Below are 20,150 nucleotides of genomic sequence, written 5' to 3'. Positions count from 1 at the left end.
ATGCGGTCCCCAGGTGAAGGGGGACCGGGATGAGGGAGGATAGAGTCTAGAGAGTCGATTGGCACCTCCGCCCACCTTCCCGAACTCCTTTCTAGAAGGACTGATTGAAAAGGCGACTGGATCCAAACCCCTTGAGGTGAGACGGCTGTCAGCTCTGTGCTCCCCGCACCCCTAACTGTATCTGGGCGGGCTAACCCCTCGGTTTGCACCCAAAGTTGGAGACAGAATCAAGTTTCTTTAAGGAAGATGGTCTGTAATTCTCTTCTATGTCTCAGAATTCCCACCTGTCAGTTGTGAAAAATAGGCGGGGTTTTGGTTTGGAGTTTCTTAATTACGTTACTTATGGATATTCTTTTAGTAGAAGATTGTCTTAGGTCTGCTAGACACTTTAAGTATGCAATAACATACCCTAAAAGCAGGCGGAGAGCTGTAAAAGCATGAACTATAAAAGTTCGTCAATTTAGTGCCACTTTAAAGCCATTTATAAACAAAGTACATAAGGCAAAAATTCTTTTAAATGAACACAATAAATAAGATTATATTGTACTTTAGCTTCATATTGTGTTTATAAGAGAGACCAGTCCAGTAGAAAAGAGAGAACAACAAAATGAAAAATAACTCAGTAGACAATGTAACAGAGACCCAAAAGGGGCAAAAAAAATTCATAGATCATTCATAATAGCTCAGACACAAACAGATATATGTGTCTATGCACATTTTTTATAAGAAAGATAGAATATATAGAGATAAATAGAGTAAAGTAGAAATAGTGGAAAAATAGAAACACAGAGACACTAATTCATAGAAAAATATTAACATTTTCTAGGATAAAATTTATGCTAAAGACTCAAATGTAACATTTTGCCATTATTAGAAATATTTGCAGATTTATGCAATTGTAAAGTGTGGAATGAAATCATAGAAGAATAGAAAACTTTGAGGTTCAATAAACTTGTCTTAATCCCATTTCTGTTTCTTATGAGCTATTTGACTTTGGAAAACTAATTTCGCTGAGCCTCAGTTTTCTCATCCATATCATGGGGATCATTGTTTCTACTTTATGGACTTGTTTGAGCTTTAAATACGATGGAATGTAAATCCCTTAGCCCAATGCCAATTTCTAAATAATAGCTATTATTATTTATTATTACTATTAGTATATTTTAATCCTTCCCTTTGTCTTCTGGTGAATTAAGTTAAAGATTAGATTTCAATAGTACTAGGACCTCTCCTGACTTCACAAAATGATACTTAAAGCTTACAAGTTCTTGGCAAGTCTAAGAACTTTTTTTTTTTTTTTTAAAGAGGATTTATATCTGTGGGTGAACTGCGGGCACCTGATTACAATCAAGATAAACAGTACGGCCTGATACGATCTTGCAAATAAGAGGTTTGCAGAAGCAAAAAGGAAGAGAGTGCATTGTCATTCTCCCTGGTCGCTGTTCAATAATCATAGAGGAAGGGCTAAGGTTCCTCCTTAGTAATAATCAATATCCCTTTAGCACCTCTTCATTTACAGAGTCCTTTTCACATCATCTCACTCACCTGGGCTGATTTCTTTTCCCCAATCTTCCTTCCACTTGACCTCCAGTTATTTTATTTTATTTATTTATTTATTTATTTATTTTTTTTTTTTCAGTTTGCAAAAGGGGCAGTCAGAAATGTCAATAGAAAAGTCCACACTACATAGCTAGCTTGACGTCAGCGGGGCCTTCAAGGTCACGCTGAAGGTAATTGCCTCATCCCTGTGTCCAGCTTCTGACCTAATCACAAAGGACAGTCACCTGTGGCTCCTGGCTCTCGGGTAAACAAATAAGTGCTAGGTCTGGTCTAATGAGAGGACACAGTTCACAGCTCCTTCTCCTAGTATTTGTCCAAGTGGGTGGGAAGGAGGTGGAATCAAATGGAAAGGTCTGAGAGAATCTGTCTAAATCTGTATTTGCATCTGGGAGATAAAATTCCTTAGCTCATATTGAAGGGATCTGGAAATTCATTTATTTATTTATTTATTCATTCATTTTTGAGTTTGTACAGTTGTTGAGAAATTCAAACTTCGTCGAATAATATCTGGTCGATATTGTTATTGTTCAATTTATGTAGTGTTGGTCTAGGTAGGATGTGGGTTCAGTCATTATAAAACCCCACTCCTCTTTCTCTGCTTCCCAGAAGCTTGAAATGATAAAGATCTGCACTAAGTTGGGTCCGACTCCCCAAATTTGCCTCGACATTGCAAGGACCCTGGTTTCAAGAACTTTACTGCAGGGTTTCTCACAAAAGCTGGTTGTCAGTTATCCCTCCTACTCGTTCCAAATGCTGTCAATTGTTCACAAAAAATGAGAAAGAGGACACACACCCAGATACCTACCTTGAAGACAGCATGAGCAATTACCGTATTTTTCGGACCATAAGACGCACTTTTTTCCCCCCAGAAGTGGGGGGGGGGAAAGTCCCTGCGTCTTATGGTCCAAATATAGCCTACACATATACTTTAAAAAAAAAAGTTTTTTTACTTGCCCGGCTCTGTGTGGTCTCTGTGTGCTTGCTGCAGCCACTGTCCATTCCTCCGTGCCCAGAGTGTCTGCCCCGCTCTGTAAACCCCGAGTGGTAGAGGAGTTCCCATGTATGGTAGTCAGCCTCCATGCCCTCGCTGCAGCCATATCTCCATGTCAGCCCAGGTGCGGTGTACGGTAACTGCGTAATCCAAACCGTAATCATCGCCTGTACCCCTTGCTGGCCCGTCCGTGCCCGGAAGAATGCCGCGTCTATTCCCCCAATCATTCCTCTCCGCCCTCTGTTGCCGTGCTTGACTACTGGGTAGGCGTACTGTAGATCTCAGCAGAACCTTTACCATAAATCTTCAACTTTATTCTAATTTATTACTGAAGTCTCTCGTTATTGTGTTTTACAGTACATTTTGTCTTTTGCTGACTGTATTTGTTAATAATGGTTCTAAATGGTTCTAAATGCTGCTGTTTACTTTACAGGGTTGATTACATGTGTTTATGACTGTGATGTTGGGTTGTAATGCACATAAAATATTTTAGGACACTATTTGTTTCAGAATCTTTTTTTCTTCATTTCCCTTCTCTAAAAACTGGTGCGTCTTATGGTCCGGTGTGTCTTATGGTCCGAAAAATACGGTACCTCCCTATCAGCCTACTGTGACTAAGCACTTTGCATATGTTATCTGTGTTTGAAAATTGCAACAAGCCTGTAGGAAAGTTGATAGAACCCATACTTGACAGAAGAACCTCAGGTGCGCTGAGTTCACTGGATAGGCCTGGAAAAACAAAGCCCTGATAAGAATCAAAGGCAGGATTCCACGCTGACCCCAAAGGCCAGGGTCTTCCACAGTGCCTGCAAGCAGCTCCCGTTAGGATGCCTGTCAAAAGACCCGACTCAGGGACCACATAGAATTGCATAATGTTAGAGGAATACAAAATTTTTAAAAAATCAACCAGCAAGATACTTGAGTGAAAGAACAGTGTATTTTACATTTAGGTCCCTTAGATGTCTAATAAACATCTCGGATTTAGCAAGTTCCAAACTGAAGCTTTGATTGTGCTTCTTTCCCCACAGCTTATCTGTCTCTGTTGGTGGCAACTCCATCCTTTCTTTGCTGGACTCTTTATCTCATACCTCACATCCAAACCATCAATCCAATTCCATAGGTCTAATTTCCAAATTTACCTAGAGTCTGACCACCTCTCACCACTTCCACTACTATCCTGAGACCTCATTATCTCTTGCCTTCCCTACTGGACTCCCATCTCCTTCTATAGTCTTCTCAGCTCAGCAGTCAGAGTGATTCATTTTACAATTCTCCTTTCCCTGAGTAAATGACCCTCAGGGCCGTTGTTATCTCTCTAATCTCATCTATCACTCCCCTTCCCTTACTGTGCCTACAGGACATTAGTGTCCTGGCTATTTCTCAGGCACACCAGGTACCTCCCCTCCTTAGCATGCTTCCTCCTTGGGTTACACTGACATGGCACCTGGTGCTGCCCAGGGGGTGGGGCATATGTTAACTCACCTAACAGTCCCAGCAGGTAGGTGCTATTCGCACCCTCCCTTTTGAAAGATGGGGAAATGAAGTGTGAGGATTAAGGAGCAGAATGAGCGTCCATGCTCTTAGCCACTAGCCTATGTCATGTCTGAAAGTGAAAGTGATGGTTTGCAACCACACAGCAGCACTTTATTTTATTTTATTTTAATTTTTGTAAAATATATTTTATTGATTTTTTACAGAGGAAGAGAGAGGGATAGAGAGTTGGAAACATCGATGAGAGAGAATCATCAATCAGCTGCCTCTTGCACACCCCCTACTGGGGATGTGCCCGCAACCGGGAACCCGGGACCTTTCAGTCCGCAGGCTGACGCTCTATCCACTGAGCCAAACCGGTTTCGGCAACACACGCACAGCAGCACTTTAAATCCCTGGTTGTTCTAAGCTCTTTATCTTCTTCAGCTGACGGAAGATGAATTTGAATATGTGTTTTAGATGTGAATTTTCAGTCATGTGCTATGGGGTTCAACATTTTTCCCTCTCTTTTGGCACTGAGCCATTGTGTAGTCACCATGCTATTTTTATTTTGCACAATAAAGACATTCACCAGCTTGGATTTTTGTTTCCCCCCTCCCCCCTCCCCCCCCCCCCCCGGTTGGTGCATCATATTGGTTTAGTTCAGAGCACTTTATAATCTCTTCCTAGGAATAGCTGATTCTCTTCTTCTCTCATATATTCGTCGTCAATCAGTTCCTTAACCAGTAGGGGGGTTAACACATATAAAAGTACAGAAATATAACAACTTTCAGAGACTCTTCATCCTATTTACATGTTCTATGAATTATTGGAGAGGTGGAATTAGAACAGATACAACTGCTATTAACAGTTGGCGAAGAGGAACGGGAATGTCCACTTTTTCTATCAGTGAAAAAGTGTCAGAACCCATGATGAGGTGTTTATTGCAGATAGACTTAATAAGTGGAACGGGAGTGGGGATGGGGAGGAGAGTGAATTCAGATGGACAGAAGGACTGAAGGAGCAAAAGGAGGACAAGAAAGAGGTGACAAAATCTAAGTGCAAAGTGGAAATTTAAGAAAATCTCCTACAAGACTCAACCTAACTGTAAGGTCCCAGCTGAGAGGTTTGCGACGCAGAAGCAAGACACGGAATCCAGGCCATTAAAAGGGGGGGAAGGTTTTAACCTGCGCTCCCAGGCGAAGCTGGCTGGTCTGAGGGTGGGCCAGGGAAGTTCGCGTCAAAAAGCGGCATAGGTACTTTTTCTATACAGCTGTTTAGGGAGGGGAGGGTGGAGGGCATGAGAGGTGTGCAATTCCTGCCTCGGGCCAGGGGTCTAGGAAGGCCCTAGGAAGGTGCCAGCTAGCCAGCTGTCTTTGTCACCATCCACCTTGCAGATGCTTGCATCGGCTCTGGTCTTCCCCCCTGCCTCGACCTAACACTAACAGTCAATCAATTTTTCACCAACTCTTTTTTCTTACATTGATATTTCCCTCTCTCTTCCACTCTCTCTAAAAATCAATGAAAAAATATCCTTGGGTGAGGGTTTAAAAAAGAATAAATAAATAACATTCCAATAAACACTATTGTACATACTTTTTTGCCCAGTGATCTGATTATTTTCTTGTGGTAAGTTCCTAGAAATGAAATTGCTCGGTCAAAGAGTTTGTGTATGCACTACTTTTAAAAGCCTATGCCTTGGCCAATGTTGCTCAATGGCTAGAGCATTGGCCCACACACTGAAGGGTCTCAAGTTTGATTCCTGGTCATGGGCACATACTTGCATTGTAGGTTCAGTGTGTGTGCCGGAGGCAACCAGTCCATGAGTCTCTCTCACAACGATGTTTCTCTTCCTCTCCTCCTCCCTCTCTTCCACTCTCTGAAAAATCCATGGAAAAAATATCCTCAGGGGAGGATTAAGCAGAAAATAAATAAATAAATAAATAAATAAATAAATAAATAAATGTGCTAAAGCCTATTTAGGAGTTACTGGCAGTTGAATTTAGAGACTTTATGCAAAGTTAATAGAATTTTTAAAATGCATTTTCTTTTCTTTTGGACAGGGCCAGGAGACAAAATGTCATACTTCTGGCCGATGACACTGACTTCTGAAGGTAAGGAAGAAATCCGTCCGTGAGTTCTCGCTTTGTGCCTAGCATGAGAAGTCTCCATAGCGGGCTGGGAGAGTAAGAAAAGGAGCGTACTACCCAGTCATCATCAGACACGGTCTCTACGCAAATAACTTAGGCACTACCTGCTGAGAAAGTTCTCTTCTACTTCTCAATTCTCAAAAGAAAACTCTTTCAATCCAAGGGGCATTCAACTGTTTTCAATTCTCTTGGGTATATATCTAGGAGGGGAATGGTTAGAGCATATGGCAGCTCTGTGTTCAAGTTTTTGGAGAACTGCCAACTGTTGCAGAGGATTCTGCACTCCTACCAACAGTGGATGGGGGTCCTGAGTCCGCCACATTCCTGCCAGCTCTCATTATCTTTGACTTTTTTTTTTAGGACTCTGGGCTAGCCTGAGGATTTCCCTAAGGGTATTGGATGTGTCTATTGTGGTGGAAATGGTGGTGTAAGGGTAATGGTGGGTGTATTTGTATGGATGGGAAGAATCAACATGATAATATCTCAAGATGTGTTCCCACTATCCTGGAATAGGCCCCCTTTATCTACTCACACAACAGACATAGTCTCAGGCCCCATGAATCTCTGAGCACTGTGCTCACTGCCCTGGGAAACAGATGGATGGGCGATGGTTCCTGCTCCCCACACCCAGGCCCCACTTCCAGGGGGGAGGTGACCAGCGGATCGGACCCTCCTCCCATGGGTCCCACTCTCTTCCCTGGTTGGTGGGAGCCAGATGGTTAGCAGAGGAGAGATGACAGAAATGTTTCCTTCTTTCTTTTGTAGTAGAGAAAATAAGCGATGATCCAATGAAAAAGGGAAAGCCATATAAGATCTTTTTCAGAGATCTTTTTCTTTTCAAAGAAAATGAAATAGAGGCCAGGAGGCAGGTAAGGTGTTATTAAGATCCCAACTGGGATTTGAAAAGGTAATGTTAGAAACATACCCTCTTTTCCATCCCTTTTATGAACTTTGCTGGGGTAAGCCAATGTGTCAGATGTTGACGGGTGTGCCACACAGTGCTGGGGGTTGGTGTGTGTACACACACACACACACACACACACACACACACACACACGATAGAACAGCATCCAGCCCATGGTGGGGACCTAATGATCACCCGCTGTGGTGGAAGACAGACACACCACGCCACTACAATTCACTGTGACAGGTATGGGTATACTCCCTTACTTCCTTGATTTTTAAAATTTATTTTAATTTTTTATAGAAAATCGTTGATCTGTCAATCATAACAGTTTGGTGTAATCCTTTTCTTTTTTTTTCTTTTTTTTTTTTTAAATCCTCACCTGAGGATACTTTTTCATTGATTTTTTAGAGAGAGTGAAAGAGAGGGGGAAAGACAGAGAGAAATAGCAATGCGAGAGAAACACATTGATTAATTGCCACCAGGTGATGCTACGAGTTTTCACTGTAGTAGTGGTCTGAACATCAGATTTATGACAAAGCCATAGTCTACAATTAAGCATGCTTTTTGACTTTTTTTTTTTTTAATCTTCATCGAGGATATTTTTAGAGAGAGTGGAAGAGAGAGGGAAAGACAGACAGAAATATCGATGTGAGAGAAAGACATCGATTGGTTGCCTCCTGCCCTGGGCCAGGGAGGAGCCTGCAACGGAGTTATGTGCCCTTGATCAGAATCAAACCCTGGACCCTTGGGTCTGTAGGCCAATGCTCTATTCACTGAGCTAACCCAGCTAGGGCACTTCCTTGATTTTAAGGGCCACATTTTTTTCACATTTTCTCATTCCTGAAATTGGGATCCAGCTTACATCGATGGGATGTCATGCATAGTTGGCAGTGCATATAAGAACAGTGCATCTTACAGTAAGTGGCATCTTAGGGTTGATGAAATACAGTAATAGAGGCATACAAAGGAAATCTAAAGAACATGGTTTTTGGAGAGAAGAGGGAGAGGTGGTGGTGGTGGTGGTGGTGGTGGTGGTGGTGGTGGTGGTGGTGGTGGTGTGTGTACGTGTGCATGCAAAGACTCCACTGAGGAGATAAACAGAAGCAGCTTTGTTAAGAGTAAGTCAAAACCTGCCACGCGGATGCAGATAAGAGCCTGTCTATGGGTGTACCAGGGAGTGGGGAAGAAAGACAAAGTAAGAGTGGAGAAGAGGGTGTCACTTTGGAATTATGTGGTGTGAAGCTGCCTCAGTGATGAGGCTCACTTTGCAGTGTGCCTTGCTGTTACTATCTCTGCTTACATCGCATGGTCCAGATTTCACAAGGTTTGCTTTGCTTCTTTTTGGAAATAAAGGGTGAGAGAAATACCCAGGAATACGCAATAATCAATCATCTGTAGGATGATGGTTTTGTGCACGTGTCCTATAGTTTGATTGAAAGTATCCAAAATTTAAAAAAAAAAAAAATTTCACAAAATTAGGAAGCTATTTTTTTTAATGCCTACTAGAGAGACATTAAAAAAGTAGCATGTTCAATCCCACAGAATCATTCCTTTCAAATCAGTGGAATTTTTAAGTCCCTGCATTTGGGGCCACACGAGATTGTCACCATGAGACCAGAGCAACGTTTTCCAGTTTCATATTTGACACACACACACACACACACACACACACACACATTTATCTTAGAGTAAAGGTTGAATGTTTTTGCATTTGTGCTCTGCCTTGTGTGAGAAGAACTGAAACCTAAACACAGTTTTTCAGAGATGAGCAAGGGGCTTGTTGCGAAGGATGTTTTTACAGATGGTCACTTTTAAGGCGATGTTGTTTTCGTGTGTCGGAACCCTTCTTACATTCCCCCACTCGGGCAGGAGAAAGTCCTGAACCGCGGCAGGAAGCTGCACCAAAAGTCGACGTTTTCGTCTCGGATGAAGAGTCGCTCCCACCTGAGCGAGATAGCCCACGCGGACGCAGCTGCTTCCTCGTTCGAAAAGTTTGGGCTGGATCCCACCCTTGTTCTCAGAATAACAGAAGGTGAGTCTGCCTGGCTGCCGGTTTAAAAAGCATAGTTCTGAACATTTCCCACTGATAGCAGACCTGGTGGCTTTCCTGAAGGCGAGAAACACAAAGGGTGCTGTCCCCTAATGTGGTGGTGGGGGTTGTGCATGAGGGTTGAGTTCGGAGGGGGGGGGGGGGGAAATCTATTTTAAATAAGAAAGCCTACTTTCCTAAGACACAGACTGTTACTCACTTTCACGGCTCTAAGGAAGGAAGTCCCTGCCAAAAGTCACAGAGTATTGAAGGTAATGGCTCTGGCTATTGAAATGCAGGTCTACTTCTACACCTAGAACCGAACTGAAGAGAAGTCCTTCTGAAGAGAAGTTTTGATGGTCTCTGGGCCATACAACGCACATATCCAGAACCAGTAAGCTAATGGAATTACATACTTGCCTCTTGTTGCAAAGACATAGCCTGTTTTAATGACCTATGCAGGCAACGAGCGAACATACTACAGGCTGTCGATTACTGTCTGTGAAAGGGAGCAGTCTGGGGATCAGAACATCATGGCCATTTCCTACCTTCGAGATCAAGAAGCGCCCACAAATGAGACAAAGCAGTTTGAAGCTTACAGGCCTAAAGTGAATAATACCAGGAAGACGGACTGATGAAATCTTCCTCCAAAATGAGTCTTATGCAAAATTTTTAAAAAATATATATTTTATTGATTTTTTACAGAGAGGAAGGGAGAGAGATAGAGAGCTAGAAACATCGACCAGCTGCCTCTTGCACACCCCCTACTAGGGATGTGCCCGCAACCAATGTACATGCCCTTGACCGGAATCGAACCTGGGACCTTTCAGTCCGCAGACCGACGCTCTACCACTGAGCCAAACCGGTTTTGGCCAAAATTTTTAATTTAAAAAGACAGAAAGGGAGGGAGGAAGGGAGGAAAGGAGGAAGGGATGGAGGGAGGGAGGGAGGGAGGGAGGAAGGAAGGAAGGAAGGAAGGAAGGAAGGAAGGAAGGAAGGAAGGAAGGAAGATCAAGTATTCAGGATTTGCTCTAATAACTTAAATATTTCTCTAGCTCACAAAAGTCCAGGCACTTTCTCAAATTATGAAAAAAAAAAAAAAAATTTTTTTTTCCAGAGAACAAGAAGACTGTTTAGGAAGGAACTTCGGGTTCAGTAATTAGTGTGGGAAAGGGAAGTATGTTAACTTACTTAGAGGCTCTCGGAGGTGCATGCTCTGCATTATTGTGTGGAAAGGCAGCAGACGAGGTCCGAGACAGGGCAGGTCTGGGTTCAGTCTGTGTCTCGTGTCTTCAGGTCCCCTCTGTCGCATGGTGAACCCTAAGGCATCGAGAGCATTTTAAAGGACACATGACATGTTTTAGAAAGCGTTCTGCGCCTGACGGCTCCCTGAAAACATACCCGCCGAGCTCGCAGCTCTGAGAGAGCAGCTGGGAGGTGTGGCGTTGCAGACGGCTCACGGAGCCACTGGCCACCGAAGGGTGAATGGGGCCAGGGAGGCTCTTAGAAAGGAGACAGTAGAACTGTTCGGTATTATCCAAGGCCACCTGGGCTCTGTCGGCAATGGGAATCTGGTTGTTAGTTTCTGCTGATTATACAGATAAGGTACTTGGGCATTTTTGTCTGAAATACAGTCCTCCTCAGCTGTGTAACCTCGGACAAGCACCTTCACATCTCTGAGCTTCAGGACCTCCCATTCAGGATGCGGAGAGGACCTTACCGGGGTTATTGTTGGGATTAAATAAAACGGTGACTTAAAGTGTCTAAGAAAATTCCTGAAATAATATGGACCCAAAATAATTGGTAGTCATTCTTATGAAATTCGTTTTTTTCAGAAACAGTACATAACGTACGCAATAATTTAACTACATAGCTTTTATTTGATACATCTTTGAGGGATAATGAGCTCAACCTAAGCCAATTTCAATTTTCTTTAAAGGTGCAGACGCAAAAAGGTCTCTCCATGAATTTATTAATGACCAGAGAGGCAGGTTTCTGCTCCAGGTAGTATGAGTACATTTTTCTCAACATAGTCAAAGAGAAGACTTCTTGCATAACATTGCCCAGTGTTCACCTCGCCCTTTGATTTTTCTGTCACCTGCCCAGACCTATTGCCCTTCCTCTCCCCTCCTGAGCCCACTTCAATCAGGCTTTGCCATCATCATCCCACCAAGACCACGTGTGTCATGGGTGCCAGTGCCAAATTTGAACTGTGGCCCATTGGATCGCTTCCTCTTTCTCGGAACACTTTCTTCAGCTGGTTCCCAGGACCCACTGTCTCTTGGTTCTCCCAGGTCACTGGCTGCTCACCCCTTCACAGTCTTCTTTCCTTGTTCCTCTCCGTCTTGACCTCCAAATGTTGGGATGGTCCGAGGCTCACTTCTCACGCTGAGCTCCATCTACCCTCCTCCAGGCCCACGTTTAAATTCCACTTCCATTAGCAACTTGCAAGGTGTTTCTCTAGCCTGACCCTCTTCCCTGGATTTCGGACTCGCAAATGCAATGGTTGTTCTTAATAGCTCCACTTAGATGCTCACCAGGCAGCTCAGACCTTCGTTTCTAAACTGTGCTACACCCTTTGCTATCCTTGAAAACCTGCGTCTCACGTGGTGCTTGCTCCCTGTCTTGGTAAATGGCTGATCCACCACCGCAGCTGCTCAGGCCCAATCTGGTGGCATTATCCTCCACTCCGCCTCCTTACAACCCATGCCCAAATACACTTCTAAATATTTACTTCTGAATGTATCCACGATCACGCCCCACTGCTGCCACTGTTGTCCGTATCACCGATGTCTCTTGCATAAATTCTTATAGATTCAAAGCACTGGTCTCCTGCTCCCCCCTCCCCCCCCGCCCTTGTGGTCAGTCTGTTCTCCACACAGAATAGCGTTAGAAGTCTATTCTCACCCACGCCCTCCTCTGCTGGGGACCACGAATGACGTATCAGGTGTCCAGCTCTCTCTGATCTCATTTCTGATCTCTCTTTTGTCCCCTCTGCTCCAGACACACAGCCTCCTTGCTGTTCCTGGGCCACATCACCCATGCTGTGGTCTCAGGGCCTTAGCACAGAGGCTCTTCCTTCTGGGAGAACATTCCTTCCTCCGGTGTCCGCATGATTTGTTCCTCCTTCCTTCCAGTGTCGGTTTAATTTTCACCAGATCAGGGAGGCTTTCCTCGACACCCCCCCCCCCCCCCATATCTACTGAAGTGTGTGCCCCACAAAAGCAATTTTGTCCATTGCTCTATTAACACCACTGAAAAAAAAGTCCTGGCACACAATAGTCACTCAATACTTGGTGAACAAAGTAATAAATGGAAAAAAATTATTTTATAAACATGGAGTATCTAATTATTGGTTGTGTTTCCTTAAAATTATTGTACTTATATGGTTTCAGTTCATTTCTATTATAATGTATGTGGCTTTGTTTATTTATAGTTTATTTCCCATGGATCCAACTTGATCCTTCCATTCTGTTCTTAAAAAATATAGAAGCGTGATGCCAAAGTTAGATCCGAGGATCTGAACGGGTCTCTTTGAGGTGGAGCGCTGTCACTCGGGCTGGCTTGGAGGAGCCTGATTCTCCCTCGGTACTTCCTGGGGGAGGAGCCTTTTAGGCTGCAGACAGCCGCGTTTCCAATGCTCAGAGGACATGGGAGGGACACTGTGGGTAACACCAGGTGGCCCTGCTCTTTGGAGCAGTCTGAGGCTATAATAGTTTTGATTTGTGAGGACCAGCCATTTTGGAGCAATATTGAGCCTCTTCATAAAAGTGAAAGATGGATTAGTCTCCTGCCTATGATCTCCCAAATAAAGGCCATCGCCCGCTCCCCCATGTGGGCATCCCGTCATTTCTAACCCCAAAGCCCCCATAGAATGCAAGTTACTTGCCCCTTTATAATGAGACTGTTGACGTGTGCCAGAAATGTGAATACTGTTCCCGACGCACTTCTGTTTCCCATGTCCCCAGTATGCTGTGCAAACCAAACAGAACACAATCACCAGGTATGATAAGCACATACTGATGAGGGAACGGCAAATCCTCAAAGCAGAAACAAAGCTCCAGGAAGACGCAATTGCCTTTGAAGAGTTCCTTCGAGAAAATGACCAGAGATCCATAGACGCCCTTAAAATGTTCGTGTTCTCGCTCTAGCCACACCGCCTTTTGCCCTCCTCTTTCCCCTTTCCCACTTCTCAGAACATAGCTCAGAACAAACTAACAGGTGTGTCCCTTTCCAGCGCAGCACAGGAAACCATCAACAAGCTCCAGATGACGGCGGAGCTCAAGAAGGCCACCATGGAGGTGCAGGCGGTGAAAAGGTGGGCTTTCTCTGACCCAGTGTGCACATCCCACCAGGTCCTGTCTGTGCCCCGAGGGACCTGGGTGGGAATAACTCTGACCAGTGATGATGTCACACACTTGACCGCATTTTTAGAATGAGGAATCTGTTCATTGAGGATCATTTCTGTCTGTGTCTCAGGAGAGTACAGTGAGGTCTGGTGGAAACCTTTCTCTAACTCAGGGGTCCTCAAACTTTTTAAAGTGGGGGCTAGATCACGGTCCCTCAGAGAGCTGGAGGGCCGGACTATATGAACTACTAATTCCTACTGTAACACCTCGGCTGCGCTCACTGCCCAAAAAACCTGGCGGGCCGGATCAGACTCCTCTGCGGGCCGCATGTGGCCCGCGGGCCGTAGTTTGAAGACCCCTGCTGATACAGAAGCCAAGAAAGTCTCTGGAAAGAAGAAAACCAATGTTGGGAGTACACAAATTTTATTTTCTAAGTGTCCCTTCTCTTTCATTCGAAGGTGCATTTCTCTGCATATTTTAACATCTCTGCAATGGGGATTCATTTTACAATGATCTTACAATTACAATTGGCGGTATTTTGTAAATTTAACTGCACATGTAGATGAACCTAGCACTGATGTTAAAAACCCAGATCATAGTGACAAAAAAAAAAAAAAAAAAAAAAAAAAAAAAAAAAGGAATTGAGATAAAATTATAACACCACCTGACACACTCTCAGTATTTAGTTTTTTTTTTCCAACCTGGATGCTTTCTTCCATGGTCACCTGGATCTCATTTTAAATATCTAAAGAAGCTTTCTTCTGTCATCACCCTTGGGCAGTAATGCCAATGATTCGAGAGACTCTGTAGTCTTGGAATCAAAGCATGCTAGAACTTTTTTCTTCCGGAGAATGGTTAGCACTGCTCGAAAACCAAGTCCTAGACTTAAACTTCTTCCCCTGGCTTTTTGGGAAGAAGGACTACAGCTTGTCTAAAATGCAGCAGATGACCCGGGGGGCAGCTTCTTTGGAACCAGTTGTTCCTAACAAAATGTGTGTTTCAAACACATTCTGGCCACAGTAGCCCGTCTATGTTAGGAGCTAGCTGATGGCGCTTCCAAGAGGGAGAATTCCCTTCTCTCCTTTGTTCTATTTACAGAACTAGAGTAGCTGCCTGTAATTGAATAAAGTTCTGTATTTATGCACAATGGACTTTCTGAACAAAAGTGCAGATGGTTTTCGAGTCTTATCACCTCAGCAATGTGCAGAAGCTAGCTGGTAACAGAGCCAGGGATGCAAGTGCCTGCACTCTGTTCCTTCTCTCTTCATGGGCCACGGTGACCCTCTCCCGCAGGGAGGGCTGGGAGTCTGTTTACAACAGGAAAGAGGCTGGCTCTTAAGCTTTTGCTTGGAAGGAGGGCAATTCTAGTCAAAATTAGCTCTGTTCTTTAAAAAAAAAAAATATATACACACATATATAGATATAGATATAGATATAGATATAGATATAGATAGATATAGTATTTTTATTTATTTCAGAGAGGAAGGGAGAAGGGAGAGAAAGGAAGAGAGAGAGTTAGAAACATGGCTGCCACCTGCACACCTCCTACTGAGGACCGAGCCCGCAACCCAGGCATGTGCCCCAAGCGGGAATCGAACCTTGACCTCCTGGTTCATAGGTAGATGCTCAACCATTGAGCCATGCTGCTGCGCTAGCTCTGTTTTTTGTTGCACATCTGGGAGGCTAAGTGGTGGTATAATGAGGGACTACCACCGTCTTGTGACTGGTGATCCATGAGCTTCTTTAGATATTTAACATAAATCAAGTAAGATACACTTGACTATAGAAGAAAATATCCAGGGTTGTTTGTGTGTGTGTGTGTGTGTGTGTGTGTGTGTGTGTGTGTGTGTGTGTTTGTTTTTAAGATTTTTTTAGAGAGAGAGGAAGGGAGAGGGAGAAAGAGAAATATCTATCTGAAAGTAAATCATCGATTGGCTGCCTCCTGCATGCCCCCGAGTGGGACTGAGCCTACAACCCAAGTCATGTGCCCTGACTGGGAATTGAACCAGCAACCTTTTGGTGCATGGATTGATGCTCAACCAACTGAGCTACACCGGCCAGGGTGAAAACATCCAGGTTTGACTCTTGAATATCACTCACACACCAGGGCTTTAGGATGGTACTGACCCAAAGAAGTACTGACGATGAAGATACTGATATAGGAGTAATATTGATAAGGGTGTTGAATATTGAAGAGTGTGTGTGTGAATAAGGAAGGCTCAGAAGGATAAGGGTGGAGCTCACTTTTCTGAGGGCCTTCATTGTTATTTTAAACACTAGAGGCCCGATGCACAAAATTCATGCACAGGATCAGGCCTAAGCTGGCAGTCAGACATCCCTCTCGCAGTCCAGAGCTCTCACAGTCCAGGACCCCTCACTCCTTACCTTCTGCCTGCAGCAGAAACAGGGAGAGGCTCCCGCCACCATTGTTGTGCTCACCTGCCATGAACTCGGCTTCTGTCTGAGTGGCGCTCCCCCTGTGGGAGCGCACTGACCAATAGGGGGCAGCTCCTGCATTGAGTTTCTGCCCCATGTTGGTCAGTGCACATCCTAGCAACCAGTCGTTCCACAGTTCAATGGATTTGCATATTAGGGTTTTATTATATAGGATTCCTTTTGTGTCCATGTTGAAATCAGATTATGGGAAAGCCATGTGAGGCTGGGAAAAGGCTTTCAGTCCAGGTTTGAATGCTGGGCTTTACGATTTACCAGGCAGATGACTTTGTAAGTCAGTCTTTCTTCTTTCAAAAGATAGGAATGACACTAACTATTTTAAAGTGCTATACTGAGAATGAAATTGTATCTGTAGCATCTCCTGAGTATCGCCCATACATAGTAGGTACTCAATGAGTGTTAGTGTCCTTTCTTCTCCTCACACAAGTACCATCTTTTGCTACCTTCTAATGTCTCCCTATGTCTAACATGTAATTCATTTCCCTCGGGGGGGGGGGGGGTGGTGGAATAAGTAGAGTCAAACTATCATCAGTCTACCCTACCTGTGCATACCCTGGTGCTTCTATTATTCAAATAAATTTCCTACTGGTTATTTCTTCTTATATTTTATTGATGCTTCTATTTTCATAGCCATACTTAGAATTTTTGTTAAGTAAATACATAATCAAGAGAATGAATTTTGTAAAACCTTTTCATAAAAAGTGAACATGCTTTCACACAGGTATATCTAATTATATTTTCATTTCCTTTGAGTAGTGAAATATCAAAAACAGAATTCCTCCTTAGAGAGTACATTAAATATGGATTTTTTCTGATGAAATTGTCTCCAAAACATTGGCAAATCAGGCAAGCGCTGAGAAGGGCAAAGCTGTCAAAAAGCAGAGACAAAATAGAGGAGAGTCTTTCCACAATATTAACAAGTGAGTCACATTCTTCATTTCAATTTCGGTAAATGTCCCTAATTCTAAAATGTTTAGTTTCGATGTTTATTTGCTGATTATTAATAGTCAGAATTTCTATTTCAAGCACAACCTGAACAAGGATTCTCACTGTCTCTGTTATAATATATTATTAATTTGGAAACTCAGATTAATTTCAGATATAAAGCAGTAAAAATATATACATTGAGCCATAGAAAGTATATTATTTACAGATGATATGATAGCATACCTAGAAACTCGCATCCATAAAAACCTTAAAAAACTATTTGAGCCCTTGCTGGCTTAGCTCCATGGATACAGCATCGGCCTGCGGACTGAAGGGTCCCAGGTTTGATTCCAGCCAAGGGCACGTGCCTGCGTTGCAGGCTCGATCCCCAGTAGGGGTCATGCAGGAGGCAGCTGGTCAATGATTCTCATCATTGATGTTTCTATCTCTCCTTACTCCCTTCCTCTCTGAAAGCAATAAAGATTTCTGTCAAGGGCATGTACTTGGTTGTGGGCACATCCCCAGTAGGGGGTATGTATGCAAGAGGCAGCTAATCGATGATTCTCTCTCATCGATGTTTCTAACTCTCTCCATCCCTCTCTCTTCCTCTCTGTAAAAATTAATAAAATATTTTTTAAAAAAGAAATATATTAAAAAAAGCACACAATGATTTGAGTAAATGGAGACATAGTCAATTATATTTATTAATCTAAATAAAGCAATGAGTCCAGAGCAGTGAACGGCTCACACGGAGATTTTAGAGGTTATAACCTACTGATGCAGGAGATAGAGCCCTCCTCGTGCCCTAGAGGAGGTCTGCCTGCTCCAGAGACCAGTCCTTGCTGTCTACATCCTAAGTTTATTGGATACGATGTCCCCTTCTTATATCTCTGTCCCTGGAAGCTTTTACAATGATGCTACTTTCACTCGAAGACAAAGTTCTAATTTTCAGAAGTGGGTCATCCCTCTTTCTTTTCCATTTCTAGAATTCAGGAAAATAGACTACAGCGAGAGCTCCAAGAAGATATCGGTTTCAGGAGAACATCCACGGAGAAAAAGTAGCCAAGGTATCACGAGAGATCTGAGACTTCACTCACAAAAGTAAGACCAGAGAAGGTGCCCATCTCCCAGTGGAGATCAAGGACCTGTAAGCTCACCTGGAAAAGAGAGGGCAGAAAAGTGAGACCTGCCGTGGTTTCAAGACAGAATAGCAGAAAGAGCCGCTGGAAGTCCTAAGAGTGTTGGTGTAAGAAAAGATGGTCTGGGGACACCCGGGTGGCACTGGATGAAAAGACCTGAGATCACTTTGCCCACTGCTCAGTTCCAAATCAGAATCGGGTGTGGACATGATGTGAGGGGACCAAGTGCATGTAGACATGGGGGAACACGTGCATGTAGACGTGGGGGGAACACGTGCATGTAGACGTGGGGGGAACAAGTGCATGTAGACGTGGGGAGAACATGTGCATGTAGACATAGGGGAACACATGCATGTAGACATGGGGGAACACGTGCATGTAGACGTGGGGGGAACATGTGCATGTAGACTTGGGGGGAACACGTGCATGTAGATGTGGGGGGAACAGGTGCATGTAGATGTGGGGGGAACAGGTGCGCAGGTGACTTGAATGTGTCGATGGTAGGTTTCTCCACCACATGTAACAATTGAAGTGTCCATCATTTTTTCCCTTCAATTAAAAAAAAAACAACCCTGTGATTAGAAACATATATAATTAGGTAACAATAGAACCATGGCTCTTATTTCACAATTTATGTCCCTGATTTATGACACGTATCGTTTTGGGCAAATGCCCTCCGGCCCCTACCAGTGTGCCTTTGATTTTATTCTTATGCTTGGAATCCAATTTCCATAGAATAAAAGAGCTTCATTTTCTATTATTATAATTCTAATATAAATATATTTTTTAAGTAATGGGAATATCAGTGCAGAATAATGAGTATCTTACACCCAGTAACAAAAATTAATTTCTAATTATATGTTATTTCTTTTCCCCTCCACCATCACCAATGATATGGACTTCGCTTGGACATTGTGAGCAGAAAAACAACTCAGCAAGTACTCTTCCACCCTAGAGGACGACGAGCCAGCCTTATCAGAGTACAATACTTGCTTGATGACCTCTCTTGGGAACAATGTTTTTCACCAAATATCTCTCTTAGCCTTTTCTTTATCACACTGCCACATAGCCACACCCATCCTAACAGATATTGGAGTTTGTGGTTGCCATTTCTGTGTGCTCCTGAGGTGACTGAGTTCTCATAGGCCTCCCTGCATTCCCTGAGAAGTGCCTGCAGCTGCTGTTTGCAGAAACTGCCTGTCCCCTGCACCTTGGGTCTTTGTCTCTCAGAGTCTCCTGCCCAACTATTCATTAGGTTACTCTGCTGGCCTCTGTGTTTGCAATTCACCACGTCATTCAGAAAGGAGGTAGTAGGAACATACAACATTGTTGTTTGTTTCAACCCTGGCTACCCCAAGGGAGCTTTAAGAAAATATAATTGATGCCCAGGTTGGGTACCCCAGCCCCAAGGAAAGGATCTGGGCCAGTACCACAGCATCCATGACAGTCATACATGACAAAAGTCAACGCAGTACTGTGCTCTGAATTTCAGGGGCACTATGGCATTTAGCAATCACCTTTGTTTTTAATTGAATGTTTATTTTGAGGTAATTATAGATTTACAAGTGATTATAAGAAACTAGAGGCCCGTGCATGAAATTTGTGCACGGGGGAGGGTGTCCCTCAGCCTAGCCTGCACCCTCTCCAATCTGGGAACCTTTGACGGTTGTCTGACTCACAATCCAGGACTGCTGCCTCCCAACTGCTTGCCTGCTTGCCTGATTGCCCCTAACTGCTTCTGCCTGCCAGCCTGATTGACACCTAACTGCTCCCCTGCAGGCCTGGTCGCCCCCAACTGCCCTCCCCTGCTGGCCCGATTGCCCCTAACTGCCCTTCGTTGTAAGCCTGGTCACCCCTAACTGCTCTCCCCTGCAGGCTTGATCGCCCCCAACTGCCCTCCCTTTCAGACCTGGTTCCTCCTAACTTCCCTCCCCTGCTGGCCATCTTGTGGCATCCATCTTGTGTCCACATGGGGGCAGCCATCTTGTGTGTTGGAGTGACGGTCAATTTGCATATTACTCTTTGACTAGATAGTTTTAGATAGGATAGAGGCCTGGTACATGGGTGGGAGGCAGCTGGTTTGCCCTGAATGGTGTCCCGGATCAGGGTGGAGGTTCCCTTGGGGCATGGGGCAGCCTGGATGAGGGGTCTATGGTGGTTTGCAGGCATGCCCC

General features: G+C 44.0%; 1 protein-coding gene across 1 annotated transcript in view; it reads left to right on the top strand.

Moving 5' to 3' along the window:
- Window positions 1-6,116: 6,116 nt before the first annotated feature.
- Window positions 6,117-20,150, top strand: part of CCDC38 (coiled-coil domain containing 38) — a gene marked incomplete at its 5' end in the record, with an annotated part of 31,352 nt that continues 17,318 nt past the window's right edge. Inside the window, 8 exons of the mRNA XM_084876228.1 lie at window positions 6,117-6,135; window positions 6,937-7,040; window positions 8,948-9,110; window positions 11,047-11,111; window positions 13,076-13,239; window positions 13,345-13,425; window positions 16,667-16,830; window positions 17,824-17,938. Of these exons, the coding sequence (XP_084732354.1) occupies window positions 6,117-6,135; window positions 6,937-7,040; window positions 8,948-9,110; window positions 11,047-11,111; window positions 13,076-13,239; window positions 13,345-13,425; window positions 16,667-16,830; window positions 17,824-17,938 (875 nt within the window). The remainder of the gene's footprint in view (window positions 6,136-6,936; window positions 7,041-8,947; window positions 9,111-11,046; window positions 11,112-13,075; window positions 13,240-13,344; window positions 13,426-16,666; window positions 16,831-17,823; window positions 17,939-20,150) is intronic.

The sequence above is a fragment of the Pipistrellus hanaki genome (assembly GCF_964339955.1).
Source record: "Pipistrellus hanaki genome assembly, chromosome: 3".
Taxonomy (NCBI): domain Eukaryota; kingdom Metazoa; phylum Chordata; class Mammalia; order Chiroptera; family Vespertilionidae; genus Pipistrellus; species Pipistrellus hanaki.
This window is presented reverse-complemented; position numbering and strand designations above follow the sequence as displayed.